This window comes from Peromyscus eremicus, chromosome 8a (genome assembly GCF_949786415.1).
Source record: "Peromyscus eremicus chromosome 8a, PerEre_H2_v1, whole genome shotgun sequence".
Taxonomy (NCBI): domain Eukaryota; kingdom Metazoa; phylum Chordata; class Mammalia; order Rodentia; family Cricetidae; genus Peromyscus; species Peromyscus eremicus.
Window position 1 is genome coordinate 67529424 of NC_081423.1, and position 25254 is coordinate 67554677.

Genomic DNA, 25254 nt, shown 5'->3' on the forward strand with positions numbered 1-25254 from the left:
ATTCACTGGTGCTTTTTGGTTATATCAGTCAACACTCCTGTATACTGACTTCTTGGAAGCTCTCCTATCTGGAGTACGTGAAAATGAACGGGCTACACCCTCATCTGTTCTTGGGACTGTCTGTCCTCCTGCTAAGCCTACAAAAGAATGAGACAATTCTTTCAAATGATTGGTAAACACTAAAATATTTGTTGCTGTAACAATTTTTTTTCTGTTGTTCCCCTAGAAATATGGTGGTGGCATTGAAGGAGCTGTCTATTCGGGGTGACTTTCGAACTACAGTTGAATACTTGATCAAACTGCTGGAGACAGAAAGCTTTCAGTTGAATAGAATCGACACTGGCTGGCTGGACAGACTGATTGCAGAAAAAGTGCAGGTGTGTATTCTCCTCTTGTACACATAGCCTTTAGTTGTCTGTTTGTGAGCTAGTCTTTGATTGGCTCAGTGAAAATTTCAAAAAGAGTAGAAGGAAAATTATTTTTTTTAAATCTGTTTTCAAATTCTAAAGGTAAATATAGAGATTTTTGTTTGTTTCTTCTTTAAAAAGTATTTATAAACTTTATCATTAAAAATCCTGCAACTAAAAATCACCACAGACAGACAACAATTAACCAGACCCAAAGTCTATATACATCTCAATGAACTTCTATACAGTTAGAATAGCCATTCTAAAGTTGTGGGGATTTCACATTGGGCTTTATTCTTTAATGCATATGTTTTTATGCATTTGTTTACTACCAAGAAAGAAGGAAAGAAAGAAAAAAAGAAAGATTGATGACAAGAGTTAGAATTAGAACAACAATTAGCTTTATGACCTCTTGAATAACTTCTGTCTCTCATCTGCATTAATCCTACCTTATTGTTTCTTAAGGTCTCCTGGAGGCCAAAAAGATGAACCTAGTTTAGATCTCAGTATCCACATGATGGCTTATAGCCAGGTACCTATAATTTCCGTTCCAGGGGACCTGATGCTGCCCTCTGACCTAAAGAGGCACCAGGCACACTTACGTACATGCAGGCAAGCAACATACATAAAATAAAAAGGGAAGGTCTCTTGTAGTCCTAGCTGGCTTTAACCTCACTGTGTAGTGAAGTATGATCTTTGAGCCCCCGATTCTCCTTGCCTCCACCTCCCAAGTGCTGGGATTACAGGTGTATACCACCATTCTTGGCTCAAAAATCAGTATGGAAATAAGGGTGTTTCTTCATAGCAAATTTGATTTTGATTTTATTTGAGTTGCTTTGGTGTCATGTGACCATGCTTTTGATTTTTCCTCTGTTCTTTTTAGGCAGAACGTCCTGACACCATGTTGGGAGTTGTGTGTGGGGCTCTCCATGTGGCAGATGTGAGCCTGAGGAATAGCATCTCTAACTTCCTTCACTCCTTAGAAAGGTAGGCTTTTGTTTTTGTGTGTGTGCCAGCCAATCAATGGTCTGCAAGTACAGGACTACAGCTCAAAGGCCCACTTGTTTTTCTGCAACTTCCTGGCACCACATGAGTGCTAGTTGTTATTCATGAACTGGTGGTAGAGGAGAGAGGGAATGACTGGAAATTAGTTTATGCCACAGTAGAATAGGTCACTTTGTTTTAAGTGTGTATGCTAAATATATGTTCATATGGGTATATATATGTGTACCTGCTTGTGTAAAGGTTAACATTAAGTGTCTTTTTTGATTGCACTTTATTTTTATGGGTTTTGTTTGGCTGGTTTGTTTGGCTGGTTCTTGTTTTATTTGGTTTTCTGTTTTTTTTGTTTTGTTTTGTTTTGTTTTGAGACAGAGTCTATATATCCCCGGATGTACTTGAACTCACTGTATAGACCACATGGGCTTTAAACTCACAGAGATCCTCCTTCCTCTGCCTCCTGAGTGCTGGGATTAAAGGTGTGCAGCACTGTGTCTGGTCCTACCTCATTTTTAGAGAGAGTTTCACTGAACCTGGATCTTACTAGTTTTGCTAGGTTTGCTGGCCAGTGAACTCCCAGGATATGCCTATCTTCTCCACTCCAGCCTCCCCTGCTACCATCACCACAGTGCTGGAGTTACAAACACATGTCATTGTGCTCTGGTTTCCCAGAGACACTGGGAATCTGAACTCAGATCTTCATGCTTTTATGGCAGGAACATTACTCACTGAACCATCTCCCCAGCTCCAAGGTTAATTTATTTTTTTTTAAACACTGAAATCCTGCAGCAAACATGGTTTCCTGAGAAAAGCTACTTAAACCATGGGGATAAAATCTAGCATTTCTCCCTAGCATCAAACCCTAAATATTTCCTGTATTACCTACAGCACATTTCAGGAATTAATAATTGAGGCTGATATTCAAGATGCCCTCACAAGTCTTCAAAGCGGAGGGTCAGACGTGTATGAAGCTGAACTAATTTTGTACCTTGATTCCAGAGACTAAGCTCTGCCCAAGTCCCCAGGGGATTGGTCCAAAGGACTAATCACATCCAAGCACTTTAAGTACAGGCATTTTATTTCCTTCTGTGTTGTTAGACTTATATTGGCCCCCTTTCAAAGTATCTGAAAGGAAGAAAAGAAACAAATTTTTGAAAATTGAACTGAGGTTTCAAGCCCTGTGATAAATATCTCACTATGTTATTCTCATACACTAAAGCCTTCAGCAGCTTGCATTTCCTTTCTGACTCAAAACTAAATCCCTCAGTGTGACTTTTAACTCCCTGAACACTTTGGCCCCCTTACCAGTCCATTCTTTCTTTCTTATTTTTCTTCCTCAGCATGCATTTCTAACCTAGTTAAATGGATTCTCTACACATGTAAAAATTCATTAACAAATCTTTTAGTATTCTTTTTGTTTGTTGTGTTTTGAGACAGTCTCATTGTATATATGTCACAGGTTGCCATTGAATCCTTAAGTAGCCTTGGCTGGCTTCTGATTCACAGTCCTCTTGCCTCAGTCTCCAGAGTGTGGCATTATAGATGTATCAACATGTTGAGCCTACTGTTCTTTAAACAAAACAAAACAAAATTTATGTTCATAAATGGCACACATGTGTGGATGCCTGCAGAGGTCAGAAGCTGGTGCTGGAGTTAAAAGGCAGTTAGTTGTAAACCACTCCATGTGAGTTCTGGGAACTGAACCCAGGACTTCTGGAAAAGCAGGAAGCACTCACTCTTAACTGTTAAGCCATCTCTCCAGCCCCAACATTCTATTTTTAATTAATTTTAAAAACTTGAATTTCGAAATAATCTTTTTGAGGGGAGCATAATGTTGTCCAGGCTGGCCTCAAACACACTATGTAGCTGTTGCTGGCCTTGAACTCATAATCCTCCTGCCTGGAACTCCCAAGTGCTTGGATTACAGGTATGTGCCACAACACATGGCATAATGTGGTTTAAACTTTTTCATCTTTTGAGACAGGGTTTCATTGTGTAGCCCTAGTTGGCTTGGAACTCACTGTGGAGGCCAGGCTAGCCTTGTGCTCACAGAGCTCTGCCTGCTTCTGCCTCCAGTGCACCGGAGGCTAAAGGTGTATGCCACCATACCCTGCCTCAAAACTTGCCTTTTATTAGTTGTGTAACCAGTACAGATAATGTGCATACTCTTCACCCATATCTACTGGCTATCAGTAACTCAGCTACCCTCTCTTTAGTACTCCCCTTTTTATATTACTTTTTCAAAGTATGGCTTATTTTGTTTGTTTGTGACAGCAGTCATCCTACTCCAGCTTCTTTTTTACTTTTCATTTTGCCAGACAGGGTTTCTCAGTGTAGTTCTGGTCATCGTGGAACTCACTCTATAGACCAGGCTGTTTTCCACTATGCATCTTTTTGAACTATAGAACATCTATTAATTGTCCTTTAAAATGATATTGATAGGTAGTGGTTCATTTACACCTATAATCTTAGCATTTAAGAAGCTGAAGTAAGCCGGGCAGTGGTGGCGCACGCCTTTAATCTCAGCACTCGGGAGGCAGAGGCAGGCAGATCTCTGTGAGTTTGAGGCCAGCCTGGGCTATAGAGTTCCAGAAAAGGCGCCAAAGCTACACAGAGAAACCCTGTCTCAAAAACAAAACAAAAACAAAAAACTGAAGTAAGCTGGGCAGTGGTAGCACAAGCCTTTTGAGAGGTAGAGTCAGGCAGATCTCTGAGTTCAAGGCCAGCTTGGTCCACAGAGCTTGTTTCAGGACAGCCAGGGCTACACAGAAAAACCCTGTCTCAACAAATAAAAACCAAACAAAAAAAAAAAAAAGAAGAAGAAACTGAAGTAGGGGGCTGAGAGGTGGTGGTCCACACCTTTAATCCCAGCACTTGGGAGGCCGACAGAGACATGGTTAGAGGAAAAGCTGGAGTTGGGTGGACTGGGCTTTCTGATGATGGAACTGCAGCACCCAGGAAGCTCCGTGTATCTATTTATTTATTATATAGAGGTGAACAAAGAGGTGGGTTATAGCATACAGCTCAACCAAGAGGCAGGGTTATTACACATAGATAACCAGGGAAGCAGGCTTTATGGTATGCAGCTGGATTAAGGAAAGATACAGACTTAGGTAATCTTGGTAGGCACAGTATCTTTAGGGAGCAGTCTTCAGGCTGTAAATGTCTGGGGAAAGAGAGCTGTGATGCAAGTTACCTGCATACACTGTCAACATTTGCACTAGGACTAGAAGAGAAGGCTTTGCAATTTCTTTGAGCCTTGCCCTGAGAAGGCTTTGCCATTTTTCCATGAGTCTGAGGCTTTGGAGTCCTTGGCATGCCTGTGTCCATGTCAGCAGCACCCATTCACTCAGAACATCACTCACTCGAGGCTTTCTCCATTCCTCATAGTAATTTTTTTTTTTCTTCTCGAGACAGGGTTTCTCTGTGTAGCTTTGGAGCCTGTCCTGGAACTCGCTTTGTAGACCAGGCTGGCCTCGAACTCACAGAGACCCAGCTGCCTCTGCCTCCAGGGTGCTGGGATCAAAGGTGTCTGCCACCACTGCTCGGTGTAAGTTTTATGTTTTGTATATCATTACACATGTACACAATTAAATGTAAATAAATTTCACTATTTTTTTTGGTAATGTATGTGATCAATCTTATACAGACAATCATTTAGGTTTTTTTCCTCTTATTACTGTCTCAGGAAATATCACAATCAATAATCTTTGAGATTTCTTTATAACCAATTAGAACTTTATAGAAGTAAGTGTGTCATATATTGTCATTCTTTCAGGGGTCAAGTCCTTCCTGCTCACACACTTCTGAACACAGTAGATGTTGAACTTATCTATGAAGGAATCAAATACGTACTTAAGGTATGCAATCCCCATCAAAGTCTACGCCTTAGTTTCTATCTTCTCTTCTGTTCATAATACTAGTTTTCTTAGGTTGAGAGACAGAGAAAGTTTGCTTTTGTTCACAGATTGGAATATTCCATTCATTATTTGTGTCAGTTTCAGGACTCAGTATTTGGCAATTCTATGAAAATCTAGATATTTCATAATGACAGGGCAGGGAAGAGCTGGAACAGAGAAAAGCAGCTGAAGTTCCCCCTGTTTGCTTGTGGCAGGACTGTCACCAGCCAGAGACACTGGTGTAAGCAGCGCTCGTGTCAGCACTCTCTTCTTGACACACTTCTTCACCCGTGTCTTTGCAATACTACAGTTGTGTCTCAGGCTCTGCTTGGAAGGGATCACTGGCTTGTCTTTCTGGCTCTTGTCTACTGCAGGTGACTCGACAGTCTCCCAATTCCTACGTGGTGATCATGAATGGCTCATGTGTGGAAGTCGACGTACATCGGCTGAGTGATGGTGGACTGCTCTTATCCTATGATGGCAGCAGTTATACCACTTACATGAAGGAGGAAGTGGATAGGTGAGGGACTGTTTGAGTTCCAGTTGCTTGCCATTGGATTAACTTTTCCTTTTACTATTCATTAGCTCTTGGGGATTTTTTCAAGAGTGCATAAGTGTTTATAATTGTAAACATGTCTCAAGCTAGGTGTTGTGTTCTGTGCTTCAAGTTTCAGCTACTCAAGAGACTGAGTTCTTCCCTCATTGAGGGAAGGAGTTTAAGGCCAGCATATGCAACTTAGTGAGATACTATCTCTTAATGAAAGAAAATATGTTTCCCTACCACTCCAATGTAGTGGGCAATGGAAAGTAATTTACCTTTGAAATAAACTATAATAGTTGATAGTTCCTTGTATATTTATTAGAAATTATATAATACATATAAAATTACTTAAAAGTACTTTAACTATATCCACAAATAAATAAATGTTGCACTTTTCCTTTCTTTTTTAAATAAATATTTATTTTATGTGGTTTATATATACCTGAGTATATGTATGTGTACTGTGTGTGTGCAGGAGCCAGCAGAGGTCAGAAGAGGGAGGTGGGTCTCCTGAAACTGGAGTTGCAGGTAGTTGTGAGCCACCATGTGAATGCTAGGAATTTATTTCCAATCCTTTGCAAGAACAGCTAGTGTTCTTCCCCCCGGCTCCCAAGTCTCCTAACTCTGGTCTTGCTGTGTAGAGAATGATCTTGAACTTTGTTATGATCTTTTCGTTTCTACCTCCTGAGAGCTGAGGTTAGCAATATCTGTCACCACACCAGATCTATGTAGTGATCGGGATTGAACCCAGAGCTTGATGCATGTTGAGCAAGCACTGTACCAGCTGAACGACATTCTCAGTCTGTGCATCTCTCTCCTTTTGAAAGTATATCATACCAGCCATATTGTTGTGAGAATTGAATGAATCAATCCACTTAAAATGCTTAAAAATTGCCTACAACATAGTTATTGTTCCATAAATGTCAGTTATAGCTGAGCTTGGTATTTCGTGCCTGTAACTCTAGCATTGAGGAAGCTGAAGAGGACTGAGGCCAGACTCAGCTACATAGTGAGGTCCTTTCGGGGAAAGAAATAGAGAGGAAGGAGAGAGAGAGAAAAAAAAAAAAAGGAAGGAGGGGGTATTAGTTATATCATCATTATCTTTGTATTTTTATGTAAGTATTTATTCTTTTTGAATGCTCATGCTGTATTCCTGTATATGACTATCTCATAACTTATTCAATCCAACTCTTAACTGAAGATTACTAAAATTGTAAATAAGGAGCAGTAAGACAGCTAGACAGACAGATGAAGGCACTTGCTGCCAAGCCTGACACCCAAGTTTAATTCCTGAGACCCACATGGTAGAAGGCGAGAACCCACTCCTGCCAGTTATCCTCTGACCTCCATAAATGCACATGTCCACATATGGTACAATTACATGTAAACTAAATAAAGAAATATGTAATTTAAAAATTAGAAATGAAGATATGGTGAATGCATTGTTTGTATGTCTGCATTGTGTATATATAACATTTTCTGTGTTTGTTTTGTTGTTTTTTTACTTTGTTACTGTTTTTAAGACTGACATTTTCTCTCATTTTGCTTTATAACCTGAGTGCTTTATTGGCTTCCCTGTTCTACTTATCTCCTAGATACCGAATCACAATTGGCAATAAAACCTGTGTGTTTGAGAAGGAAAATGACCCATCTGTAATGCGTTCACCTTCTGCTGGAAAGTTAATCCAGTATATCGTGGAAGACGGAGGCCATGTGTTTGCTGGCCAGTGCTATGCTGAGATTGAGGTCAGGGTGGGGAATAGACTATTGAATCATAGGAGGAAACATAGGTTGGTAGAAATAGACTAGGATTGAAAATAACAATAAAGAAGAACATCAGTTAATTTAGTGTGGATTGTGAACCTGAATATTTAAAAACAAAATCCTCACCATTTTTCTTTGACAGGTGAAGAAGCTAGAGCTTTAAAAATACAGTAGCAACAATACTAAGTGATAGGTGCTATGCTAACTGTTAGCTACACAAAGACTATGCTAGGTAGAGTTGGAGCACAAAGCAGATGAGTAATGAAGTATGATGAATTCTAAGAACAAGAGGGTCACCTAACCCTAACTGAGATAGGGTGTTAGGTAAGGAAAGACATCCTAAAAGAAGAGATGATTGCCTAGTCTTACTTTTGAAAAGATAGAAGCTGGGCAGGAGACCATGCTTTTCATTGAGACACAGAAACAAGACAGTGTGTTGTATTAGAATTGATTGAGAATACATTACAGTTAGAGGCGGATTGGCAGGTAAAGATGTTCTAGAAGGAAATTGAGGTCATGAAGGAGGCTATGACTGTCCTGAAGCCCACAGGGAATCATTGAAGGATTTTAAGTGGAAAAATGGTATGATGAGATGTAGGCTCCAGAGTGATAGTTTGGGTGGACCTTATCAGAGGTAAATGCCATGAAGGGACAGACATCTCATAGATTTTTTTTTAAAAAGTACTCTGGTGGAGTTGGAGAGATGGCTTGGTGGTTAAGAGCACTGGCTGCTCTTCCAGAAGACCTGAGTTCAATTCCCAGCACCCACATGGCAGCCCACAACTGTCAGTAACTCCAATGCCAGGAGAACCCACACCTTTACACAGACAAATGTGCAAATCAATCAATCAAACAAACAAACAAATAAATAAATAAAGGGGGAAAAGTACTCTAGGCCTGAAATAGGGATGGCCTAGCACAGAGATACTGCCAGAGAAGAGATGTTTGTGATAGATTTAGAAGTTGTACTTACTGGGCTGGTAGGTAAAGGAGAAAGATATGGAAAATGCTGCTGTGATAAGGAGAGATTGTACATCACTTCTAAATATAAGACAAGTAAATTCACAAACAAATATAGCAAAATATATTTAAGTTAGAAAAATGCCTGTGTGGTGGTGTAATACCAGCACTTGGTAGACAGAAGGACCAGGAGTCATCCTCAGCTACATAGCAAGCTGACATAGTTACATAGACAAACCATGAAAACAGCCCAAAACCCAAAAATCCAAAAGCAGAACAGGAATCGTTCGTCTCTGTTACTAACTCTCAGATATAGTTCTGAGAAATTTACCAGTTGCCTGCCTTAATACTTCACTGGAGATTTTGATAGATTCCCATTTTTGGAAGGTTAAATTAAGTGTATTCCAACTCAGATGTTAAGGGGAAAACTGACCTTTAAACTATTACATATTCATTATAGGTAATGAAGATGGTGATGACTTTAACAGCTGTAGAATCTGGCTGCATCCATTATGTCAAGCGACCTGGAGCAGCTCTTGATCCCGGCTGTGTGATAGCCAAAATGCAGCTGGACAACCCCAGTAAAGTCCAACAGGTGAGGAGGAAGGCGCTAGGAGACCGCTCCAAGAGCGGAAGACACAGGAACTTGGAGGTGTTTGATTTGCCAGTTCCCTTTTCTCTCCCATCCTTCCCTTCCCTTTCCTTCCTTCTCTCCCTTTCTCTCTCCCTTCCTCCTTCCTCCTCCCTTTTTGCATGTGTGTGAGAATGTGTATGTGCTATCCACATGTATGTGTGTCAGAGGAGAGCATTAGGTAACCTGCTTTATCACTCTCCACCTCATTCCCTGGAGGTGGGGTTTATCACTGAACCTGAGCTAGGCTGGCAGCCAGTAAGCCCCAGCAGTCCTGTTTCTGTCCCCCAACAGTGCTGGGTGTGGCCAAACCTGGTTTTGTGTTTAGGTCCTGAGGATCTGGACTCAGGTTCTAATGCTTGTGCAGCAAGTGCTCTTACCACTGAGCCATCTCTCGAGCCCCTGTTCTTTCTTTTTTTTCATCTTCAACTCCTTTTCTGTTTTGGGATTACAAGTATATGCCACCATAGTTAACTTCTTGTCAATTTTTTCTTAATCATTTTTTTTCCTCCTGATTTTGTGCTTCTTATTTGTGCCTGTTGTATGGTGGAACTGGAGTTTGCATTAGCCAGTATAGAACTGAGATTCTGTCATTTTCTCATAGTCTTTCTTCCGCTGACTTCCCTCCAAATAGGTCTGTACCATGAAAGGATGTCTCCACTTTGATGGTGACTGAATTGCAGTGCTATTTGTGCCCGGAGTAGAAGATAATGATGATCTCTTGTGCTCCACAGGCTGAGCTTCACACAGGTAGTCTGCCACAGATCCAGAGCACAGCTCTCAGAGGTGAGAAGCTCCATCGAGTGTTCCACTATGTCTTGGATAACCTGGTCAATGTGATGAGTGGATACTGCCTTCCAGATCCTTTCTTCAGCAGCAGGGTATGAATCACTCCCTTGGGGAAGGGACGCAGAAATGTATTGATTCTCTAGAATAGTTTAACATCTCAGAAGGATTTTTTTTTAAGATCATTTCCCCCACTCCCATCCTCTTTTTTGGTGCTGGGGATCAAACCCAGGGCCTTAAGCATGCTATGCAAACACTGTACCTCTGAAGTATGTCCTCAGCTCATGAAGAATTTTTTTTAGGAGGAAAAGTTGTTTGACCTATAACCTTCCTACTTTTCATTCTTGGACTTGAAGTTTCTTGTTTTTTTTTTTTTTTTATTGTTGTTTTTGTTTTTTTGTTTTTTGAGACAGGGTTTGTCTGTGTAGCCCTGGCTGCCCTGGAAATCACTACTATGTAGACCAGGCTCAAACTTGAACTCACAGAAATCTGCTTGCTCTGCTTCTGCCTCCCAAATGCTAGGATTAAAAGCATATACCACTATACTTGAATAGACTTGAAGTTTTGAGTCCTTCTTTCATAGTTTTTCATTTGCTTGGGATTATTTCTTTTTTAATTATAGACTGGGACAGTGTTTGATGTTTATGCTGCTGTTTTAAAGTAAGTGTTGGGAGGCTGAAGAGAAGGCTCAGGGTTAACAGCACTTGTTCTTCTTGAAGAAGATGGATTCCCAGCATTCACATGGTGATTCAGAACCATGTGTAACTCCCAGGCACTCATGTGATGCACTTTCATGCACACAATATAAATAAGTCTAAAGTAAGCATGAGCACTGTAGTACAGTGGATTCAGATATCTCATTTTATTTTGGGAATTATGTTGACTTTGTATCCCATCTGATTATTTCTTTCTTCTCAGGTAAAAGACTGGGTAGAGCGATTGATGAAGACTCTCCGAGATCCCTCCCTGCCTCTTCTAGAGCTACAGGATATCATGACTAGTGTTTCTGGTCGTATCCCCCTCAATGTGGAGAAGTCTATTAAGAAGGAAATGGCTCAGTATGCTAGCAACATCACATCAGTCCTCTGTCAGTTTCCCAGCCAGCAGGTATTTATGGGATAACACTGTCATTATTTTCCATTGGCTGCCACTGGAATTCATGCTCTAGGAGGCCTCTCTGTTTGGCTTCTCCTTACTGTTTGTGATTGTACCACTGTAAGCATTGAATCCTTCACAAATTTGCCTCAGGATATGAGCCCAATAAGGAAGCACTATCTGTAAAATGTAAAATATCTCATGTTCGGTGAGGAAAGTGTGCTTTGGCTGTGTACTCCATCACTTTGTTTTCTGGGAGAGTCCCTAATTAGAGGTGTTTTTTCTGAAAGACTGACATGAAGGATATTGGTAATCTGTTTGACACTCTCTGACTACCTCAGCAGCATCCTTACTTATTCTTTGCTCTAATGCAGGGTTATATAGGGAGTAAAGCTGGGCAAGCAGGGGATCAGAAATAAGGTATAGATTTTGACTTTAGACAGCTTTTGCCCATCACAATTTCTGGGTAAGTGTAGTTCTGTGATGTAGTCATTAGTCTATCTGGGAAAGGGTGAAAAGAGTTAGAAATTGCTTGTTTGTTTAGCAAGCTTCTAAATTTCTATTCTAGTAACTTCACACTGCCGACAACATGTCAAAGATAGGAATTATCATGTTATAATCAAGAAGACTCTTTGGTAGTGGTGATGATGCAGAGGAACATGTGTTGGGTCCCTTTGGCAGGAGGGGCTTCATTTTCTTACTTCTTTTGATTTAGATTGCCAACATCCTAGATAGTCATGCAGCTACACTGAACCGGAAATCTGAACGGGAAGTCTTCTTCATGAATACCCAGAGCATTGTCCAGCTGGTACAGAGGTAGTCACGTGGGTCTCCAGAGTCTCATGCCTTCTTTGCTTTCATTTGGGCATAAAGATTTGCTTCAAGTCTGACTTTAAGAGAGAAGAAAGAGCTTTATTTCTTAAAAAGTGCCTTGTGTCTTAGAATTGTGACCTAATTCATTCAATATTTCTGCTGTTTTCATAATGTTCTTTCAGTTATTATGGCCTCCAAATTCTTTTTTTTTTTTTTTTTTTTGGTTTTTCAAGACAGGGTTTCTTTGTGTAGCTTTGCACCTTTCCTGGAACTTACTCTGTAGCCCAGGCTGGCCTTGAACTCATAGAGATCAGTCTGCCTCTGCCTCCCAAGTACTGGGATTCAAGGCGTGCACCACCACCGCCTGGCTCTGATGATGAAGATCCTAATTTTTCTTCTAGTATAGACGCCAATGTGTTTATTGTTTGTATTTTATGTATCCAGGTATTGGAGTAAAAAGCTATTTAGAGCATTTTCAACTTTAAGATACTTAAACTTTTCAAAGGTTCTTTAACCATTTGAAGCTAGATGATGACTTCTGCTTGGCCGTAGAAGCTAATTCAGGGTGTCATTAGATAAGGATATGAAGTCTGGGAGGTGAGGGGTGCTTTTTATTTTTCTTTATAAAAGTTTTCTTATATACTGAAGTTACTATTCAGCTTAGAATTTAAGTTAATATGTTTGGGTGATTGAATTTTGAACCTGAAAATACAAGCTACAAGCCTGTCCTATATTCAGAGGGAAAGCAGTTCAGGGGAAAGTCTAGAAATTAAATTTGGCCTCTGGGTTTATTTAATGGTATTGGTCTGTCTTGCTTCATAGGTACCGAAGTGGCATTCGTGGCCACATGAAGGCTGTGGTGATGGATCTGCTCCGACAGTACTTGCGTGTAGAGACACAGTTCCAGAATGGTAAGCTTCGTCCTGAGGACTCTGTCAGAAAGTTTGCAGTTCTGATTACTGTGTTGTGTAAGAGCTAAGCCAGTCACCCTGGTACTAACACTTCCCATTAACAAACTTTCCTTCTCACTATTTCCCTGCAAAACTAAAACCTCCCTACCTCACCAGGATGAAAAAGAACACTGCCATAACATAGCTTGGTGAAACCGGAGTTCTGGGGTGCTTCTGAGGAAGGGTTGAGATATTCTTGGAGAGATTATCATTCCCTGTTGACATCTTCTTGACCTTGTATATTGAGAGTCGGTTGAGTCATGACCAGCCTGAAATTGAAATTCCCTGTCTGAAAAGCTTGCCTCTCAGCAGCTAATCCAAGGGTTGAACCACAGGCATATGGGAAGAGCTTAAAATCTCCACTACTTTTTAGTGTGTCATTTAGGTGGAATTTATCCCTAGCTTTCTCTGAAGAGCTTCACTAAATGATGGATAGTCTTTAAGAATGAAATACCTCCATTAAGATTTTAAAGCTATATACTGATGTTTATGGCATCCTGCCACAAGATGGCAGTGTAACACCAAATTATTTCTTCTTTGCTCACTTTTGCATAATTTAAAAGATTCATGACCAGTTAAGTCCCCAAAGTAGATATTATCAAGCTAAACCAAGTTGGCTTTATGCCAATTAAAGCAAGGTTGATGAATTCAGGGACAGTCAATGATATAATTTATCATGTACTAGTAGAATAAGAAAGAATAAACAGGGTCATCATCTCAAGATACTGTGAAAAAAACATTGGACAAAGTTTTTTTTGCTAGTTGGTGTGTCCCTACCTCTTCTCCTGTGTTGGGAATAAATCATTAAGCTATATCCTTTCCCCTGAAATGGAACAGTTAAACTTATTAAGAGGACCCACAAACATTTCACATGATATTTCATACATCATAATGGTAACATGTTCAAAACATCCACTTTAAGACAAAGGCAGTGGTATCCCTGTGTCCATTCAGCATCATGCTGGGTGTCCTTGTTATTGCAGTAAGATAAGAAAAGGATTTAAGAAATCTTAGCCCGGGTGGTGGTGGCACACGACTTTAATCCCAGCACTTGGGAGGCAGAGCCAGGAGGATCTCTGTGAGTTCGAGGACAGCCTGGGCTACCAAGTGAGTTCCAGGAAAGGCACAAAGCTACACAGAGAAACCCTGTCTCAAAAAACCAAAAAAAAAAAAAGAAAAAAGAAAAAAAAGAAAAAAGAAAAAAGAAAAGAAAGAAATCTTAGAGCATGAAGACTTTCACCTGAAATCCCAGAACTTGGGAGATGGAGATAGAGGAGTATCAGGAGTTCAAGGCCAGCCTTGGCTACATGAGACCCTGTCTCAAAAAATAAAAAGATTTGAGGACTCATGGTAATTAAGATTGGCCACCAAGAAATTCGGTGTCTACTTGGAAGGCTCAAAGAACCCCCAGTAATAAATATTTTATTACTAAAATATTTAAAACCAAACAACATTTCTAAGTACAAAAGCCAAACATAGAGGGCTTAGTGGTGAGTGTCTATTTGGGAGGTGGAGGCAGGATCTGATTCAAACAAACAAACAAATCAAACATAAAATTTAGTTCCAGGATAGTTAGTGCTGTTACACAGAGAAACCCTGTCTGGAAAAACTAAAAGAGTAAAAAAATTTTTAAAATAAAATGCAGTTGCAGCTGGGGTGCAGCTCCAGAGTAGAACACTTGACTATCATGCATGAGATCCCGGGTTCAGTCCTCAACACTACAGAAAAGATTTTAATTATTTATTTTTGAGACAGGGTCTTATTCTGTAGCCTTGGCCTGCCTGCCATTTGCTATGTAGACCAGGCTGGCCTTGAATTAATAGAGATCCCTCTGCCTCTGCCTACCAAGTGCCAACTGGGATTCAAGGCATGTGCCACCAGGTCCGGCCAGAAAAGACCTCTTTACAGCAATTGTTTAGAAAAACAGTTGTGAAAAATATACCATTTAAAATCACAATTTAAGTCCATAAAATATAAAGGCATAAAAACATACAGTCCTCTTCTGGAGGAATTCTAATGAGGGAACAATAGTAAAGAATATCTAGGTAAATATCAAGACACTGTTTTTTACAAAGGTATCGATTCTCCCGAAATTCACTTTGTCAGTCTATTGGCATTCCAATAAGCACCCTTCCAGATGTCTTTGTGAAACTTGTCAAGCTAATTCTAAAATTTACACAAAATTCTGGGAACAGCCAAGATATTTTCAAAGTAGGTGTAGCTGTAATACCAACACTCAGAAAACAGGCAGAAGGATTGCTGTGCATTCAAGACCATCCTGGTCTACATAGCAAGCTCTAGGGCTACCTGTTGAGACCCTGTTTCAAACAACAAGATGAATTCTAAAGAAATAGAAGGTAAAAAATATTTGCTGGATGAGATACCAAGATTTATTATAAAGCTATATTAATTAAACAGCTGTGACATTTGTGAAAGGACAGTTATAGATGAAAGAAACATAATTACCCAGAAGTAGATCGTTTCCTGATAGAGCAGGCATTGTGATCATGAGGAAAAGGATAAAACATCAATTCAACACTACCAAGATGATGAGCCAGTCATCCACTTTCATTTCATACACTCAAAACCAATTTCAAGTGAATTAAAGACTTATACTATCAAAGAGGCAAAATTATGAAATTTTAGGATATCCTTATGACCTCAGGAGAAGAGTTCACCATACTACAAACAGGAAGTGTATACTATAAAGGAAACAACTGATTAATTCTGTCTGCTCAAGAACTTCTGTTCATCCCATATACTATTAAGAAATCAAGAACACAGGCTGCAAAGTGAGAGGAGCTATTTATAAAATTTACACCTACGACAGGATTAGTACTAGTACGTAAAAGGCAATCGAACAGAAAAATGGGCAAGAGAGAGAAAAAGATATTTCACAGAAGAGGAAGCACAAATAATCCATAAACTTCAAGAAAATGCTCGCTCCGATTACCAATTACAGAAATAGGAGCCCAAATCACAGATTTTATAATCACATTGTTATTTTATACTGCCCTTGGGAGTGGAAGTGCAAATGTCATGATTGTTTCAGAAAACAGCATGTCCATATCTAAGAAGTCTTTCATAAATTTGAGTTTTTATTTATGCTCTCTAGCCTAGTAATCTTACTCTAAGATAGAAGAACCATTTTTTGTCACCACTATTCATAATAGCAAAAAAAAAAAAAAAGAAGTAAACCCTTTACATATATACAAATAGAATGGCTTTTTGAATTCTAGGATATTCCTACAGTACTGTATTCTATAGCACTGAAAATAGATGATTCCTAGGAATACGTATAACCAAATGATCAGTACATAGTGTGGTTCTATATTATCAAGTTCAAAACCAGGAAAAAAATAAGCTAGATTTATTGTTGACAAATGTAAAGAAAGAAAAAGAATTATTAATATAAAATTCAGCTTAGTAATTGTTTTTGAAGAATGTAGCATGAATTGTTAGAAGGTCTTATTAATAAAAACAAACTCAGAGGCATTGGGGGTGAGCTCTGGAAGATCAGAGAAAAAGAACAGGTCACAGCCAATCTCACCTCACCAACTTCTCAGCTGATCTCGTTTCCTCAAACCGGAAGCCTCTGTGTCCTCATCTGAATGGATCTCAGCTGAACTGCTGCTCAAAAGCCTAAATGCTTAACAGACTCTAGTTCCTGGTTTTCATGCCTTATATACCTTTCTGCTTCCTGCCATCACTTCCTGGGATTAAAGGCATGTGTCACCATGCTGGACTGTTTCCAATGTGGCTTTGAACTCAGATCCAGATAGATCTCTGCCTCCAGAATGCTAGGATTAAAGGTGTGTGTGCCACCATTTTCTGGACTCTTTGTCTGTCTAACTGCAGTTCTGTTCTCTGACCCCAGATAAGTTTATTAAGGTGCACAATATATTGGGGGGACACAATATCACCACAGAAGAACACATAGCATAGGGGTATTAAAAGGTACTAAATGTATTGTTAGCTTTGAAGGTAAATACGGTGTCTTGTGCTTCCAACACTTGGAGAATTGAGGCAGGAAGATTGCCAAACTCAAGGCCAACACTGGACCGTATACTGAGAACTTACCTATTTAAAAAGGGTGGTGGGGTTAGGGTATTACAACTGGAGAGGGTTCATCAGTAAGAGCACTTACTGCAGAACTCATAACCATCTCTAACTGTAGTTCCAGAGGATCCCACACCTCTTCTGTCCATGCTGAGCTCTTGTGTACATGTGATGCACGTATACATACACATAAAATAACGTTAGTACTTTTTTTTTTTTTTTTTGGTTTTTCAAAACAGGCTTAATTTTTTAAATATATACTTAAAAACAAAAAAAAATTCAGAGCTGGGCAGCGGTGGCTCATACCTCTAATGCCAACACTTGGGAGGCAGAGTCAGGCAGATCTCTGAGTTTGAGGCTAGCCTAGTCTACAGAGCGAGTTCCAACACAGCCAGGACTATACAGAGAAACCTGTCTTGAAAACAAAACAAAACAAAACAACAAAATTAAACTAGCACATAGGTGTTTATTCATTTGAAATAGTACATGGGTATTTATTCATTTCAAATTTTAGTATATATTTTATATATCTAAGGGTTTTGTTTTGGTTTTCTGGGCTGGAGAAATAGCTTATAAAAAAAATAGGTATTTAAAAGGAAGAATACAATATAGACAGTCTACCCAGTGGTTAAGCACACTGGCTGCTTTCTCAGAGATGCTGGGTACAATTCCCAGTATTCACATGACATCCCTCTTCTGGCCTCTGATGGCATTGCATACATGTAGTGTACAAATACATGTCGTCAAAACACCCATACACATAAAATAAAATAATTTTCTAAAAAGACTTTTTATTTTATGTATATGGGTGTTTTATCTGAATGTATGTTTGTGCACCATATATATGCCTGATGCCTGAAGAGTCCAGAAGAGGGCATCCTATTCCCCCTGAAACTGGAGTTACACATGGTTGTGACCTGTCATGTTGGTGCTGAGAATCAAAGCCTGGACCTCTGGAAGAGTAGCCAGTGTGCTTAACCACCAAGCCATCTCTCGCTCCTGTATTCCTTTTCTTTTGTTAAGATAAATTTTATTGATTCTTTGTTGATTTCACATTGTGCATCCCAATCCCATTTATCTCCCCATCCCTTCATATCTACCCTCTGCCCTTGCAACCTCTTTCCCAAAATACAATAAAATTTAAAAGAGAAAAAAAAAATCTCATCGTGGATGCTGTAGTGTGACACAGTGAGTCACACAGTATACACTTTAGTCCATACAACTTTATTTGCAAGTGTTCATTGCAATGAGTCATTAGTCATCTGGCTTCTGCTAAACGACTGATACTGGGTCCTCACTGGGACTCCTCCTCCTCTTCTTTTTCTTAAGCACTTATTTTTAATTATATGTATATGTGTGAGGGGAGGCTGTACACATGAGTAGTGCCCCATGGGAGCCACAAGAGAGTATTAGATCACCAGGAGCTGGAATTATAGATGGTTGTTAGCCACCAGATGTGAGTCCTGGGAACTGAACTAGGGTCCTCTGCAAGCACAGTAAGTGCTTTTAACCACTGAAGTATCTTCCCACAGCTTCTTTTGTCTGTCACAACTAGTAGTTATTTTTAAAGTGAGTACTTGTTATTGTTTTGTTTTTGTTACTGTATCCCTCACCTCAGGTAAACATGTTCTTTTTATTTCCCTTGCTTCTAATCATTGCTGTTGCCCAGATGTGTTTCTTTTGTCACTGCAAAGCTGTGTCTCAGTAGAGGAAATACAGGACAACTGCTTTTTTTTTAAGGCAGTGCTGGAGATCGAACATGCTAGATGAGTGCTCTACTATTTAACTACATCTCTAGCTTAAGGGCAACCAATTTTAAACATTTTCCATTTTATCAAAATTGAATTTGTTATTTGACTGGCTGTCTTCTAGCTAGTATAGTCTAGTTTTTTCAAACATGCTAGTTTCATTTTGAAAAATACTAATTACGTTAATTTCTGATATTTAGGTAAGGTATAACAGGTAAGTTAGGGTTTCCCTGGTCAAATGTTATTCTAGGAAAACACAGTGATACATTTTTAAACATCACTGTTTAATTTGTAGTTTAACACAGAATCTAAATGGGGTGATGATCCTTTCATATTATTGTGATTTCATAAAATTCTGGCCCACAAATATGCAAACCTTAATTTTCTTACTTGGAAATTTAATTTAGAGCTAAGCTATTTCTAAAGACACATGTATCACTCACTTATGCTCTGTTATAGATGCATACATAGATGTGCCAGAGGCTTGTTTCTGTTGCAGAACACAGCTTTCCTGCCCAGCATTACCCTGCCTGTGGTGCCTAACAGAAGGCCAGCAAAGCACATCTCAGGCTCCCCATCATGTACACTGTGGTTTGGATTTGGAATTCCTGGACATTGCTTGCTTTTTTCCTTGACTTACAGTGGAAATACTGATTCCCAATATAGTAGACACACTTACAAATATTGTTAAGTTTTATTTCTTGAGCTAAAACAGTTTTTAGCAGTTAGATGAAACACTAGTTAGTGAAACATTCTCAGCGAGTCAGATGTGAAGCCAGAAGCTCAAGCTGGAGTCAACTTCAAAGATCGTTAGGATTAATGGTTTCAACATTTATTCTGTTAATGCATTATATATGCATGTGCGCCTACATGTGTGCATGTTCCTGTGTGTGGGTATGTGTACCTATATAGACGTGAAGACACCTGCTGTTCAGAAATGCCATTCACTTCTTTTGTTACAAGGTCTCTTGTTGGCCTGGAGCTTACCAGTTAGATTAAACTGGCTGTCCAGCAAGTCCCAGAGATTTTTTTTTTCTGTGTCCACCTCTCTAGGTCTGGGGTTACAAACATAAACACCGTGTTGGGCATTTTTACTTGGGTCTTAGGTTCATGCTCAGGAACTGTGCTTGTGAGGAAAGCACTGCACCTGTTGAGCATCTTCCCGACCCTTGACATTTATTTTTAAGCACTAGAACCTTCTTTTTTAAGGAAATTATTCCAGGAAAACAAATAAGATCATGAAGAGAAAAAAGTGGAATTGGAGTCACACCCTTCCCACCTTTATTTTAAAAACATATCTCTCTCCCTTTTAATTTTTTTAAATAAAATCAAGACCCAGAGAGGTCAAGTGATTCGAATAGTGAATTGGTAGTAGAGCTAGATCTTGAACCCAGGTTTATACTTGGGTTCTTATGACTTTTGGTCTAGTGCTTCTTTTAAGGCCCACATGCTAGCTCTGTCTAAATCCATCCAAAAGAATCCTTAAGGTGTTTCTTCTCACTGCTAATAAAGAAATTACAGGCATTAAGAAACAATCAATAGCATGTAAGGATGAAGCTTCATGTATACATGGTGAGGACCAGTTTTCTTTACCACTTGCAGGCCACTACGACAAATGTGTGTTTGCCCTTCGGGAAGAGAACAAAAGTGACATGAACACTGTACTGAACTACATCTTCTCCCATGCTCAGGTCACCAAAAAGAATCTTCTAGTCACAATGCTTATTGTGAGTATCAGGTTTGTTGTTTTTGCTGTTTCCAGAATTTGTAAGGTTGGTTGATGTTATGCAAAATGTGTGTGTGTGTGTGTGTGTGTGTCTGTGTCTGTGTCTGTGTCTGTGTCTGTGTCTGTGTCTCTGTGTGTGTGTGCGTGTGTGTGTACATCTGTCTGTCTGTCTCAGAACAAAAGCTGCTTTCTTTAATAATTATGGTAATCAGAGCCTGGGCTGCGGGTTAGCAGTTGCTCGATCTGAAGCAGTGTGTAACAGTTAGGAAGGGACTGTTCTGCATAGGATGTGTACAGGAACTGAGCTCTCTTAGCTCTACTTAGGAATGCCTGGCCCTTCCCAGTTTCTCTTGTCAACGTGACGGCAGCTCTCTAATGCAGTTTCCTCTAACCAGTGTGCTGCTGCATTTTAACTCTTGTTTACGTCCAGCAGTACAAGCACTGGTTCCTGTGTCAGCAACTTAATAAAATGTGAGAAATGTAGTGCTGGTTTTCCCCCTCCAACAAAACAATGAAATGTATTCAGCATCTTTGTTGGCCTTTCTTCTTTGATTTGCATGAAAATCTGTGTTCAGGGTATTATGTTGTAACGACTCAGTTCTTTTGTTCCCATATCTGACTAATGCAAGAATTAGTAGAAAATGGGAGGAGGAATCAAACTGGCAACCGTGAGTTGGGATGAGATACCTTTGCCTCTTGGAGGAGTTTGCAGAGCTCAGGGTTTTTATGTTGGTTTCGAGTTGTCCACTCCTAGTTCTTCCTGGCTGAGCTAGTGTGCAGTGTTTGAGAACAATAGGGCTGCATGTAGAGGCCCTTCTCCACGGCCAGCCTGTGAGGATGGGACCCACTGCTGCACATTTGCCTTGCTAGGGACTGAAGTACAGTCTACTCCCTGAGCTCCCTTTCCCGGCGCTTTGTGGGATGAACATTCTTGATACTTTTAATTCCATCATTTCTTCATGGAAGGGAAAACCCCTTATAAATCTTCACTGCCATTTTTGATGTAATCCCTCAGAATGACAGGAAACGGTCTTCCTTGTGTCACTGGTTGACAGCATTGCCACTCACTCAGCCGTCTGCCTCGCCGGTTGGTTCTATCAGATACAGCATTTTTTTAGGTAGCCACTTTAAAAAACATGTCATGGGGGAGTTCATTACCTTTGCTGCTTCCCTGGAATGGCTGCCTGGTGAGGAAACCAGGCCTTTGAGATGGGCGGAAATATTAGCACCAAGTACTCTTTTAACTTTCCCATGAGATAGCTTTCTGCAAAAAGTTTATGATCTATAGCAACTTACTGTTTATTTTCCCTCAGAAATCCTACTTTCATTTTCAAGTTTTAATGCGAGGATTGTTAATTCTCACTTGGAGAAAGTCAAGACTTTCTGGAAGAAAAGGGTAATGATTAGAAAGTAGAAGGATCTGTCAGTGTGGACCAAAATGGGGCTGGAATTTGCCTTTATAGGGAGCTAATTATGGCAAATTTTTCATCTTATTATGATTACCTTTTTAAGAACTTAACAGTTTTCTGCACTAAAAATAGACCAAAGCTCAGAATCCTTGGAGCAGCAGAAGAGTAATGATCGTCCAGGACTGTCGCTGGGTTTCTTAAATTCTAATTTGTAAGATATAGGGGCTCGGCTCGCTCCTTTTGCGGAGTGATTGTAAGTAACGCTTGCCTTAAGAATCTCATTATTGGAACACGGAGCCATATTTCCTCTGAGAATTCTGGAGTAGCTTTGAGCTGGGGCTGTTCATTTCTCAAGTAATCACGCTGGTGTGATGGAGAGAGAAAATGGCAGCTGTTCGGAGCTCAGGCCTTCAATTTTCTTCAGAGTCCAGTCACTCAAGTGTGTAATTACACGGGGGTGCTGCAGAGGCGTTGGGTCCTGTCAGAGAACCGGTTTGAGGCTTTGCTTGCTGCTTTTCCCAGTCAGGACAGGCAGAAGCCAAGGGGACCCTGACTTGCTGCTGTTTTCCCCCACCTTGTCATCCTGATTATTTCTTACCTGCATGGATAGTGCCCTAACTTTCTTCATAGCAGGCTGAGCTCTGGCAGCTGATTTACCCCTTTCTATATTTTAGCATCTTCACTTCTTTTTTTCCTCTAAAATCAAAGCAAGACTCAGTAAGCTATAGTCTTACATATCACTAACTTCTTTTCAAAATATTAATTATTTTTACCTTATAAAGATTTTTAAATCAAGGGGTTAATTGTTATGATTGAGCTCAGGGCCAGTTAGCAGTGACATATATAGGTAAGGGAAAGGCTCAGATGGTGCCCCTTTCCAACCCAATATTTCTGAATGCCAGGCGTATTTTTATTTTTAACAGTGGCCAGCTGCTCCCCTCCCCCACATCTGCATTAATGGTAGTAGCCTGTAAGAGGCATTTTAGATGTTGGGATTCCTCTTTCTCTAGGTCTTACTGTCTTTTACAGATGTCACTGGAATGTGATAGAATTTCAGTTCCCCCAGTTTGTGTTCTCTTCTGGTCACCTTTCTTTGCTTACTTTGGTCTCCTGATTGATGGTTATGTGCCCAGCATTCCAATCTCTGCTTTCTAGAAGTAGGAATGTTGATGATGTACTTTGCTGAGCTAGATGATGACTTCTGGGCCTTTGAACCTAAAGGAAAGAATCAAGAAAATCAAGTTGCACTAATGGAGAGGTGCTGTGCTCCTCTGCAGTTGTTACCATGTGTTGCATAGTGGTAACTTGCCCCAAGGACTGCTAAGCAAATTTCCATTGAATAGACTTCTCCAGTACTTTTATTCACATGAACATGCTTTCACGAGACATGCAATGTGTGTGTAAACCTCTAATTTGATTCAGACAGAGCATATAAAATACAAAGTAGTTCCTTTCCTTCTTTCTTTTATTATGACAACATGAATCGGTCCACTGTGTAGGTTAAAAGAAAAATCTTAGAAATCTCAAATTTAATAAATGTTCAGTTTCACTTCTGTTGCTCCCATAAAATACCTGAACAAAAAGCAGCTTAGGGTAAAAGGAGTTTATTTTAGCTTTCAAGTCCAGGTTACATTTCATTTTTGTGGAGAAGTCAAGGCAGGAACTTAAACAGCTAGTCACATCACACCCATAAGTTGAGAGCAGAGAGAAAGAAATACATGCATGTTTACTCGCTTGCCTGTGCTCAGCTTTATTTGTTCACTTTTACACAGTTCAGGACACCCTGCCTAGGGAATGATGCTACCCATCATGGGCTGGGTCTTCCCACATTAATTCAGATAACTCTTCACAGATATGCCCATAGTTGTCCCTGTGTGGACAGCTCCTCATTGAGACACTTCCCAAGTGATTCTAGGTTGTGTAAAGTTGACACTTTAAGCTAACAATCACACTGAAAAAAGATATTATTAGCAACTTATTGATAAACTTTATAGCATTTTTCTCAGGAAGAAGCCTTACTCAGCTAAATGGTAAGTAGTTAATGTTTCGAGGGTATTACATCTAAGGTCTTATTCCTTCTGTTTTGAATTGCCTTTCTTGGGGCACCTAAAGCCTAAGATGCTAAGATTGTATTTGACTCTGTTGGGCTTTTCTGTTTATTAGTTGTGTAACTTTGGCCATGGATTGCTACTTTAAGCATAGTTATTGTATTTCTGAAATCCAAAGTATTTCTTAGCAAACATCTAGGAGGAGAATAAAAGCAAGAAATAACTGTGTTGTATGGTCTTGACCAGGGATGGTCAATAGTTTCACTTTGTTCTGAAGATTTCAGCAAATGACTTAAAGTTAGCTGATTGGTTATTTAAATGAGCATTTTTGTTGTTGGTTTTAGGGTTTCTTTGTGTGCTGATTTGTTTTGGAAACACATCTGTTGACATGGTTGCCCTCTGAGGGCATTGTTACAAAATTTGACAGAATGGAGTGGTAATCTTGGGCTGTCCAGTTGCCCAAAGGAAGCTTAGACAGACTGTGTCTAGGGCCATTAGTATCTGCTGAATGTTGTCACTTAGCATGAGTGCTTCTGAAGAACACTGTTTCTTCCAGGATCTTAACACTATGTCTGGATCAAGGCCAAAGAGTGGTGAGAGGTTACTCCCCACATAGTTCATTATTGCTAATCTGTTTCCAAGTCACAATGACAGTGGAGAAAATAATATTCGAGGGGCTGGAGATGCTCAGTGGTTAAGAGCACTTGCTGCTCTTGTACAGGACCTGGGTTCAGTTCCCAGTACCCACTTGTCAACTCACAACCATCTATAATTACAAATATTTGAATGGAAAACTTCTAAGTTAAGAAAAACTAACACAAATGGAGTTCCATCCAAGCTATATTTGATTTTGGCCTCAGAGGAGGTCTGGTTTTTATACAGTATCATGGGGAGCCCAGGAAGATTGTCAGCCTGTATTTGTGAATGAATAATTACTTCATGTTTTGTTTTTTCCCTAACTTTCCATATTCTCCCACCCTACCCCCTGTTTTTAAACAGATGCTGTGTTTTCCCCCACCGTCTTTCTCATTCCCTTTCTCTCATGAAAAGAAAATGGTCTTTGTGTGTTTTGCTTGGTTTTGTTTTTAATTTGGAACACAGTCTGTAGTTAAGCAAGAGGATGACTTAATTTTTCCTCAACCTAAGTTAAGCCTCAGTTGCTTTCAAAGGGCTTATTCCCTATCCAAAAAATGCTTCAGGTTGGAGAAGTGAATGGCTTTATTTCATCACATTAACTTTTACAGCTGTTTGACTTTAGCATAGTCACTTGCAAAGTTTGCAAATTATTTTACCTAGAATGCTTCTATGATTTGAGATGTTTTAGTGGGCTCTTCTGATAATTGAAGTAAATAACTCAGACAGCAATGTGTTTAAACATTATAGGGGTGTTAGGAAAGGAAGGATTGGGATAGGGAAACT

The 25254-nt window shown here is 39.8% G+C and overlaps 1 protein-coding gene across 7 annotated transcripts in view; it reads left to right on the forward strand.

The window, feature by feature from the left end:
• Acaca (acetyl-CoA carboxylase alpha) overlaps positions 1 to 25254 on the forward strand; it is a 270501-nt gene that overhangs the window by 117949 nt on the left and 127298 nt on the right. For all 7 annotated transcript variants that reach the window (XM_059271384.1, XM_059271383.1, XM_059271385.1 and 4 more), the window contains 11 exons: positions 227 to 377; positions 1291 to 1394; positions 5185 to 5266; positions 5680 to 5825; positions 7442 to 7592; positions 9031 to 9165; positions 9936 to 10082; positions 10906 to 11094; positions 11798 to 11898; positions 12718 to 12806; positions 20255 to 20379. In XM_059271384.1, the coding sequence (XP_059127367.1) occupies positions 227 to 377; positions 1291 to 1394; positions 5185 to 5266; positions 5680 to 5825; positions 7442 to 7592; positions 9031 to 9165; positions 9936 to 10082; positions 10906 to 11094; positions 11798 to 11898; positions 12718 to 12806; positions 20255 to 20379 (1420 nt within the window). The remainder of the gene's footprint in view (positions 1 to 226; positions 378 to 1290; positions 1395 to 5184; positions 5267 to 5679; positions 5826 to 7441; positions 7593 to 9030; positions 9166 to 9935; positions 10083 to 10905; positions 11095 to 11797; positions 11899 to 12717; positions 12807 to 20254; positions 20380 to 25254) is intronic.